This window comes from Centruroides sculpturatus, unplaced genomic scaffold (genome assembly GCF_000671375.1).
Source record: "Centruroides sculpturatus isolate CEXI.00-Female unplaced genomic scaffold, Cexi_2.0 scaffold1047, whole genome shotgun sequence".
Classification (NCBI taxonomy): Eukaryota; Metazoa; Arthropoda; class Arachnida; order Scorpiones; family Buthidae; genus Centruroides; species Centruroides sculpturatus.
Window position 1 is genome coordinate 211,935 of NW_019385170.1, and position 10,249 is coordinate 222,183.

General features: G+C 26.2%; 1 protein-coding gene across 3 annotated transcripts in view; it reads left to right on the forward strand.

Annotated features, from left to right (window-relative positions):
* Nucleotides 1–8,670, forward strand: part of LOC111635698 (inactive dipeptidyl peptidase 10-like) — a 31,795-nt gene extending 23,125 nt beyond the window's left edge. For 2 of the 3 annotated variants that reach the window (XM_023380740.1, XM_023380741.1), the window contains exons 10-21: nucleotides 1,018–1,118; nucleotides 1,204–1,330; nucleotides 1,639–1,788; nucleotides 1,954–2,033; nucleotides 2,550–2,779; nucleotides 2,852–2,950; nucleotides 4,338–4,413; nucleotides 4,482–4,676; nucleotides 4,744–4,901; nucleotides 5,266–5,403; nucleotides 5,719–5,792; nucleotides 6,166–8,670. In XM_023380740.1, the coding sequence (XP_023236508.1) occupies nucleotides 1,018–1,118; nucleotides 1,204–1,330; nucleotides 1,639–1,788; nucleotides 1,954–2,033; nucleotides 2,550–2,779; nucleotides 2,852–2,950; nucleotides 4,338–4,413; nucleotides 4,482–4,676; nucleotides 4,744–4,901; nucleotides 5,266–5,403; nucleotides 5,719–5,792; nucleotides 6,166–6,309 (1,572 nt within the window). In that variant the 3' untranslated portion in view covers nucleotides 6,310–8,670. Of the gene's footprint in view, nucleotides 1–1,017; nucleotides 1,119–1,203; nucleotides 1,331–1,638; nucleotides 1,789–1,953; nucleotides 2,034–2,549; nucleotides 2,780–2,851; nucleotides 2,951–4,337; nucleotides 4,414–4,481; nucleotides 4,677–4,743; nucleotides 4,902–5,265; nucleotides 5,419–5,718; nucleotides 5,793–6,165 lie in introns of all 3 variants that reach the window. The other variant, XR_002758423.1, reaches the window with a different exon arrangement.
* The last annotated feature ends 1,579 nt before the right edge of the window (nucleotides 8,671–10,249 follow it).

Genomic DNA, 10,249 nt, shown 5'->3' on the forward strand with positions numbered 1-10,249 from the left:
TTTAACTGACATTTGATGTAATGCACGCTTATAAGATGTGGCCTAGTCTGCATTTTAAATGAGTTTTCATCAGTAAATATCAGCAGTTAATTCATACCAGTTAATTCATACGCCTCTTTCATTTCATCTTACGTAATTATTCATGGTGTTGATGTTTCTACATTCTTTACTCGGTCGTCTCTCTAATCGCTAAATTTCACAAATTCTCTAAACAGCTATGATTAAAATTCTTACCAATTAAACAGAATATTTTCGAATTCTTTGCGGTTTCAAAAGGAAATTTTCAAATTTGCATTCGCTAACGTTAAAGTGAATACAATGATCAATTCATTGAAAAAATTTAAACAGGATTTATAGAATATCTTTTTCCATTCTTTAGGGTAGAGGGATATCAAGTGGTTTTTAAGAGTGCTCTCTACACTTATCAGCTTTTTTTTGTGTAGAATGTACAGGCAAAAGGGTAAATTTTGGCTGTTGCTATTACGACGCACCATATTGATCTGGATGTTCACCAAAACTAAGTAGAGGGTGGGTGAAGGTACAAATTCAATGGCGAAGATGCACAGATCTTCTCTATCTTTTGTTTAAAATTTTTCTGATTTAAAATTTTAATAAAATCTTTTATGAAATTTTTAATTTATTTAATTAGATACATTTTCATGTCAGTATTCACAGAAATAATCTTTACAGTATAATTTTGTAGCAGTAGAAATACAGTTTAAAATAACTCACTTTCTATTAATATCTTTAAAATAATGTAATAGCTTATAATTGACCTAATTTCAAATTTAATGTATGATTTGTCAGCGAAAATCTAACAAAGTAAAATTTTTTAACTGTTAAATTATTAATCTCGAGACTATTTAAATTAATATTGTGTCATATTCCTTATTTTTTACTGTATCATCTTAGTAAAGCGACTGTTGAAAACAAAGCGGTTGAATAAAACTAAGCAACTTTTTTTCGGTCCCAGGTGTTTAATCTGTCAAAACAAATAACTTGTCTCTTTGTTGTCAGCCCGGAAGACCAAATCCCATAGTAACTTTATGGGTTGTGGATTTAGCCGAGTCCAGTCCAACTCCTAAACTTGTCCAGCCACCGAAAGAATACAGGGACCAGTGAGTATTGCATAAGTTATACTATTTTGTGATTCCAAGAACTTCAATTTATTTGTAAATTTTCCTTTTCAATGTTTATTTTTAGAGATCGTTACCTAACTTCTGTTCGTTGGCTAGACAATAAGAAACTGTCCGTTATTTGGTTGAAACGTTCACAAAATACGTCCATTGTAACACTTTGCAGTGCTGTTAATGGATGGTTGTGTGAAAAGGTTAGCTTAATTTAAAAGTTTATAGCACTAATATAATTTTTCAACTGCAGCTAATTTTGCTATTATTAAATTATAACTCATCTTCTTTTAAGCTTTTACGTAAAATTAAATTTCTGAATGTATAATATTTTTCGGTTAACAGCAAAACGCATAATTTTAAACAAGTAAATAGCTAGGCGTTAATGAATACTTATAACTCAAATTTAATTTTCCGTTAGATTTTACGAAAGAAGAGAATAATTAAACTTGAAAATTTACAAAAATATATAGGCTTATGTGTATATATATTTTCCTATTTTTTCTTGCAGAATCTTCAAGAGGACAGCTACGGATATGGATGGGTAGAGATGTACGAACCTCCACTATTTACTATGGATAAACACCACTATTTCCTTCGTCTCCCAGTAGCAGATGGAAAGGCTGGACACTACCGCCATCTTGCTATGATAGATGTGGATGTAAGTATTATAACAACGCATTAACTTTATTACGTTATGACTGTAATTCACCTAAATGTTTCTTATCTCTAACCATTTTATATCATTTGTAAAATTTAATATTATAATATTTTCCCTCGATTTTTATAAATGTCAATTATGATCATGATGAATTATCTCGTACAGACAGGCAGGAAGGACTATCTGACCCATGGCCGGTATGACGTCACTCAAATATTATCTCATCATCCGGAGAACAGGACAGTGTGAGCCCATATTTCCCGCATCATATGACGACAAGGCACTCCCACATTTACCTCTATCTGTATTACCAACAAAAAAAAATATTAAACAAAGAATATCCTTTTATTTCTTATTTCCCGCCATCAGCATGATTATATTACCAGCATGATTGCAACGACACCATTTTTGTTCCTCTCAGCATTATGCATCGCCGCATCATTTTTATAAGGCATGCATTTATCCATTTTTTAAGAAAAAAAAATTCGTTAAAATTTAGGCCTTTAGCTGTTAGAGAGTAGAAATCCCATTTTATTAATTATAAAGATACTAATCTATGTTAATCGGGGATTAAATACTTAAATGATTTTTAAGCATGTTTGAATAATGCAAATGCACCAATTTAATTCGCTCTTGCCGCAATTTTTTTAGCCAATTATTTTGCTATTTTTTTGGCTTTTTTTTAAACGGAATTTTCGATGCGTTTCGAAATTCTCGATTGCTCTTTTTTATGTTTTGTTAAACTCTTGTTGTAATTTTAGGTTCTACATCGCTACCGTCCGAGGTAAACCGGGAGAGAGGCATCTTTTTTCTGTCACCGATGTTACCTCTCAGCTGCCACGTTTAACGACATGTTACACATGCGAAATGGGAGAAGGTTGTTTATACAATAATGCTATTTTTAGTCCCGATTCTAAATATTACATTTTAGAATGCTTGGGCCCCAAAGTACCGAGAATTGAACTGAGAAGTTCCAGTAACAATAACTTAAGTGGGTATACGCTTTTCCTACTATATTAAATCCTTCATCCTCATTTTTAATCAAATTTTTTTAATACTTCAGTTAAGGTTTTTGATGAAAACACTAACGTTCAAGAACTCATAGATTCGAGAGCTTTCCCTCAAGTTAGGACGTTTCATATTCCAATTAAAAACGGATTCAGTAAGTAATAATATAATATTTGAATTAAATGCAAATATAAGCTGCATAATATATAAATTTTACTATAATCGATTCTTTCTTCATTAAATATTCAAGCAATATTTTATATAAATTAATTAAGTTAGGGTATTGTTTGTGGCATACTCAAGATCTCATTCTATCCTGATTTCTGAATAGCATCAATTTATCTAATTAACGTATACACGGTTATAACTATTTTTATTATTAAATTGTAATATTTATGAATTACATTAAATCCGTTATTATAATTTTTTATTATTTTTTATATATCCAGAATCTAATAAAAGAACACTCTGTGAATAATTTCTAATAGTTTTTAAGTACCTAGTCAGAGACTAAACAGTAAAATTTTGATTCGTAATTTTAATAATAAAATTAATTAGATTTACAAATAAAATTTTTTGTGGCACTTTAAGTATGAATTTGATTATAATTTATAATATTAAACGACGAGAAGTGTATAAAATTTCATAGTATACTGTATATAAGGAATGTAGTTAAGAATTTAAAAACTTACATTTATTAAAAATAAACTTACTTTATTCCGTAAAAATATATTTGAATTTTTAATTTACATTTTATTTTATCCGATATTTAAAAGTTTTAAATATTTAAAATAAAATGGAATTACTGATCGCAATTGTGGCAGATGGTCAAATATTAGAATCATTAAGAGAACCATTAAGAAATTCCAAATCGAACTGGTTAGATTATCACGATTTTTCACAAGCAGAACACAATCAGACTCCAATTGTCACAATTCAAATCTCGTGCTAATAAAAATGACTTTAATGACCTAATTTAAAATGCAAAAGGTAGGGGTCCACAGACGTTACTGAACATCGTAACTTTACGTTAAACCAAATTAAATGATATGATTAAACACGCATGTTTTTAATTTATATGAATATTAACTAATTTTTGACTAGGGGGTAACTGCCACTTTGTTATTTTTAATTTGAATAAGTTAGAATAAATTTAATACTAAATAAATTAAGCTAATGATAATAGTAATTACGTTTATTATTGGATAGTAAGAAACTTAATTATGGGCCGCTATTTGGAGGTAAAAGAGAAGTTTATTTTGAATAAATTTGATTAAAAATATATATATATAACTTTATCGATATTTTAATCTTATAAAAACACGAATGCTTCTTCTCTTATCTTAAAATGTCATCTATTTGAAAGTCTTAAATGTAATACAATCTCTTTTATGTGCCTCAGTGATATTTCCTGACTTGTATGAAAAAAAATTTTATTTTAGCTTTCTTTCAATATTAATCTATTGTTTAGCTTATAATTTTCTTAGTTTTTATTATTCTTGTCGATTTAAATAATTGATACAATTGCTTTATCTATTTAGAAGCTAACGTTAGAATGCTTCTACCTCCCGGATTGAGAGATGAAGAAATTCTTAAATATCCGGTGGTCGTGAAGGCGTGAGTAATAGGTTTAGTACAATTTAAATATTTATTTCGCATAATTTAAAACAATAAAATTTTTATAGCGATGGTAGTCCTGGCGGTCAGTCCGTATCTGAACAATTTGAATTACATTGGGGATCGTACTTAGCTAGTAAGAAGGATTACGTATACGTGACGATCGATGGAAGAGGAAGCGGTTTTCAAGGAGATAAAAGATTGCACGAAGTGTATCGTCAACTAGGAAATTTAGAAATGGAAGATTATATATCTGTTATGAGGTATGGTAAAGAGGTATATTTTTGAATTTTACATATATTTATCCATTAATTTCTTCTTTAATTTTAGTTACTTGAAACATAATTTACCCTTTATCGACGGAGACAGAATGTGTATTTGGGGTTGGTCTTATGGAGGTTATGCTGCGGCAATGGTTTTAGCGAGAGATAACGAACTTTTTCAATGTGGAATCTCAGTAGCACCTATCACAAGTTGGTTTTATTATGGTTAGTCATTTTTTTGTATTCATAAATTATTATTAAAATAATTTTAGATCAACGTTAACTTTCTTTATTCCTGATTTTATTGAAAGATATCACAGCTTTTTATTGTTAAAATGCCATATAAAAATTTAAAGTATTCAATTTGTTTATTATTAAATTTAAATTACAAAATAATCTTCATTTTATGAAGCACTTTGAAAATTATAATTTATTAAAAGTGCTAATGCCTATTCGAAAACAGAGAAGCATTTTCATAAAACTTTATTGCTAATAATTTATAATTTAAAAAAAATTGATTAGAAAATATATAAAAATCATTACAATTTTATTTATAAAATATAATTATAATCATATTTTTATTTCCTAGATTCTTTTTACACCGAGAGGTATATGCAGTCTCCGAAACCAGAAGATAATTATTTGGGTTACGAAAAAGGTGACTTAATAAGAAAAGCGGCAGATTTCAGGAAAAAAAAATACTTAATAATTCATGGAACAGCTGACGGTTAGTTTTTTATGGGTATGACTAAATAATCAAATTATCTTTTTAGAAAATTTTATCATAAATTAATCAGAAATTAAAATTTAGGTATATGCGTATATAATTTTTCCCCCATCGAATAAACCACTAGAGATTTTTCCAATTTCAATCTTTAAAGATTCATCCTCCCATTTTTCTTATGGAAAGTCATCGATCATTTTTCATCCATGACAGACGAAATTGGTTATAATCCCTTTTTAATAGGATAATCCTTACTCATATTAATAATAGATGTTACTCGTAAATCTTTTAATATATCGAACATGTTTTTCCTTTTAGATAAAATTCACCTTCAACATTCCATGATGATGATAAAGAGCCTTATTGAATCGAATGTCCTTTTTCGAACTCAGGTAATTTTTTAAAATAGATTCTACAGAATTATTCTCTGGGATATTTACTTCGCTTATAAAATAAATGGTCGTTAAAGACCGTTATTATGGTTAATTATATTGAACTAGATTTCTTAGATAGTTTTTATGAAGGAATTTATGCCTCTCACTTAACACGATTTCTTACTCTAGAGAAAGGTCGAAGTTGTTTACTATGAAACTATTAAAATTTATATTAATTAAAACAATATTTTGATATATTCGTTTACATTATTCCACAATTCTACTGAGTGTTTCGAGGAGAATAACTTTCTCGCTGATCTTAGTTTACGGTGTTGCATTGAAGAAATAGAGAATGAATATTATAATAAATTCAATTGAAAATTTTTGACAGATGTATCCCGACGAGACGAACAATTTAGAAAATGTTCAAATTCATTTATATCGAACTATGGAAAACTTTTTAGAACGCTGTTTTATCATCGAAGAAGAAGAGGAGGAACAAGACATAGAAACATCAGAAGATGAAGATGTATAAATACATTTTTAAAAGATAAAAAAACAATCAATCTGAGCCTGAAATCAATCATTGCAATATTAATTCAGTTCCAATAAATACTCCTCCAGAGAAAAAAATCCATCGAAGATATAAAAATAAAAAAAAAAAAAAAAAACCTTTATACGAGCCTGTTATGGGGTTATTGTTGTTGATAATCAAGTTGTAAGGGGCCATGTCTCCATTATATTGTTATATTTTACAAAAAAACAACAGAAAAATTATTGTTTTTTCCATTTTTTCATTGTTACTTCATTAATAAACAGGGGGTTCATCAATTTGTTTCGTCCAACCTCTCTGGTTATAGATAACTATGCATCGTTTACTGTTATTCCATTGTTTTTGCACGAGAGAAAAGAGCAGTATTATTTATAAATAACGATAATCAATAATAAAAAGAAATCAATAAATAACTTGTAAATAAAAAAAAATAGGTTTCTTTCTAAATAAATCTTTGCTCACTAAATTATGAGTATGTTATCCTGCTCAATACGATTGTCCAAGTTTTGTGTATGTCCAGCTCTTATTTTATGCAGAATATATTTTGAAATATTGTTATTTATGTCTGCTTGTTAATACTGAAATAGAGTAGTTCCTCTGATATGTCAAATTAGTCACTGCCTTAATCTTTATCGAGTTTTATTCAATTTTTCGACATTAATTTTCATGTACAATTTTAATAGAACAAGTTATCTCTCTCATTATCATTCATGTCTTTCATCGCGATTTTATAACTCTTTAAATTATCTATAAATATATTTATTATTAATTTACCTTATTTACGAAGAGTTTTAATGAGTTAATATTTGTTCTTGTTTTACATGAAAACTGCAGCAATAACCATTAAATTACTTCTGCATTAATATTTACTGTTAAGTAAACTAGATATGTGATTTTAATATTTTTAAAATTTATAATATTCATTAATTAAAAAAATATTTCAAACTAGAGTCATGAATTATTGCTTTTATTTAATTGCATATTTCATTAGCTCCGTAATTCATGACGCGTAATAAGATGATAATGAATGAGATACATAAATATACTTATATAAATAAAAATCTCCATATTTATTATAGAAAAAAATATATATTTATTTGTATTAATTTAGCATAGTTACTACTTTAGATTTGCTTTAGATATATGTAAATAAATGTGATTTCAGTAGGCCTATTTAAAACAATTGTTGTAAATTTAGAATCATTTTGTCTGTATATAAACATATTTGTCTGATTTTGTTAAAAACTTTTTTAGAAAGATTATATATAAATATATATATATATTATATATATAGTTTATTTAGGCACTATGTGGGACAAGTTCTGTACCAAAAGTGCCAAATTTAGGGGTAATATTTTAATGAATATATTCGCGTTTATTCCTTGCAAATTTAGACTAAGCATTTAGCATATTTTTATTTTAAAATTTCTAAAATAATCCTTTGTACAATCATCATTTTTAATCTTAAAATTTCAAACCAAATTTCATAGACAGAAAATAATAAAGATGAAGAAACATCTTTTGTGTTTGTAGTTTCTTATTAATTACTTTTATTATTTCAACGTTTACAAGACAAAATATGCAGTTGATAAATGGTTGGTTTCATTTGACTACAAACATTAAAATTATTCGTAAACGCTGCATTTCCTTTAAGGAATTATTTATTATTAAAAGACAGCTTTCTTCCCTGACTTCTGCATTTTATAAATATATATTAAACAACCGGCTGACTTATTTTAGATCATGTCATAACGTTGTCGGATGTCAATGTGATTTGTTATGTTGTGCCTTTCAAGCAAAACAATTCTATTCGATGAATGCTGAATTAATGTTCTATAAGGTTGGATTCATACATAAGTAATTTGAGAAACGTTGGTAAAAGTTTATTCAACCTTCCCAATCTTTTCTATAGATACAATACCATAAAAATTCACTCGAGGATTGTTACTGTCGGTTTGATTTTCTTTGCTTCAATAATCAAGAGCGCAATATCAGAGTCAAGTAGTTTTGCATGCAAAACAGAACAATAAAGATAAAGTGCAGGTTTCTGAACTCTATACATTCCATTGCATTTCTAATAAAATTTTCTTTTCACGATTTTATAAATTTAAAATATTTATTTTCCATTTAATTCATTGATTATTTTAACTGTAACTTTAACTATGCTGGAAATTGGATTGTGATAATTTCGACAAAATATTAGCATTAAAAAAAGAGGAAAAATTTATAATTGTTTAAAATATTCTTATAATTGTTTAAATTTAATATTAAAAAATTTTAAAACGTTTGGTGCTATAATTTACTTAATAATTTCGATTTAAATCGGTGTATGAATAAAAATAAACTTTTAAAAATGAATAAAATAATAAATAACGATTAAATATGGGTCTATGTATTGAATAATATTCGTCTAACAATTAATTTTATATTTGGTATTTAATAAATAAATAAAAGAGTATTCTTTATAGGTTATGTTTTATTAATATTAATTTATTTGTTCATATCATGCATTTAATAAAATAAATAGAAAATTTAAAGTTTAAATTTTGACAATTTTTAAACTCTCACAATATATTTTTTTTATAATTGCTTAAAATAATCTTTAAAAAATTATAAATTTAATATCATAACTAAATTGAACTGAAAAATAGATTAGAACTGAAAAATAATTGTTATAATTATAGCGAATATATTTTAAAAAACGTAATTTTTAATTTAATAATATAGTTTAAACAAATTTTATACATAAAATGTTTTTTGTATAAAAAATAATATTATATTTCCCAGATAAGGGAGACTTCCTGTATATATTTAAATAAATAAATAAATAATAAAATTATATAAATAAACCGGACGATATAACTTAATTATTGCCGATTATTAATAAATAATAAAATATATAATATTTAATACTTAATTTAATAAATTTATTCCATAATATGAAAAATAAATATTGCACAAATGAAAATAAATTTGGAACTAATATATATTCGTCATTAATAATCAATTTACTAAATTTATAGAAAACATTTCTTATTCTTTTAAATATTCGTATTCAAAATGATTTAATACGACAGCGAATCTCGCTTTTTAAAATAAAAAATAAACCATTTTTTTATAAAGATAAATACATTTTCAAACGCCTGCTCTAAAGAATATATCACGATTAAGTCCTAGTTTAATATTAAAAAGTATTAAATGATTTAATAAGAATGTTTTTGACTGTAATTTTTAGCCATATTGTAAATGAAAATGTGTAAATAAATTTTCATAATTTAATTAATTTATTTCAATTAGATTCTAACATTTTATGTTTTAATCGAATTACGAAATTAAAATAGAATTTATCACTTATTTTAAAAAATTTTGATGATTTCTAATATTTTTAAAATATAATGCTATATTCAAAAATTTCGCTTTAAAGTATATAAATACCTGGCTATCATAGGCTATAACCAGGTATCCATATACTTTAAGACGAAATTTTGGAATCGTCATTTTAAGGGCTAAAAGTCAATAGTCATTAATATTATATAATTCACGTTTATTATCGTCATATATTAAATCATTTAAAAATACGTGTAATAATTTATAAAGCATAAGCATGGTATATACTTTATTTCAGCTCCACCTTATAATTTAAAATTTATATTAAATTATAATATCAAAATCATACTAAAAACTTCAAAATATAAGAATTTAAATAATAAATATTATTTTTTTTAATATTACGATTCAATTTCTGAAAAAAATATGCGTTCTTTTGATAATTGTAAATGATACCCTTCACGACTACCAATGGTCCAGCGGATAAATCCGGGTTTTCTTCACGTGTCTATCACCTAAATAGAGGTCAATTTACCATAGAAAGTTCACCCGGAAGACATATCCTCGGCAGCTGGCCCTAGTGTTATTTGTATTG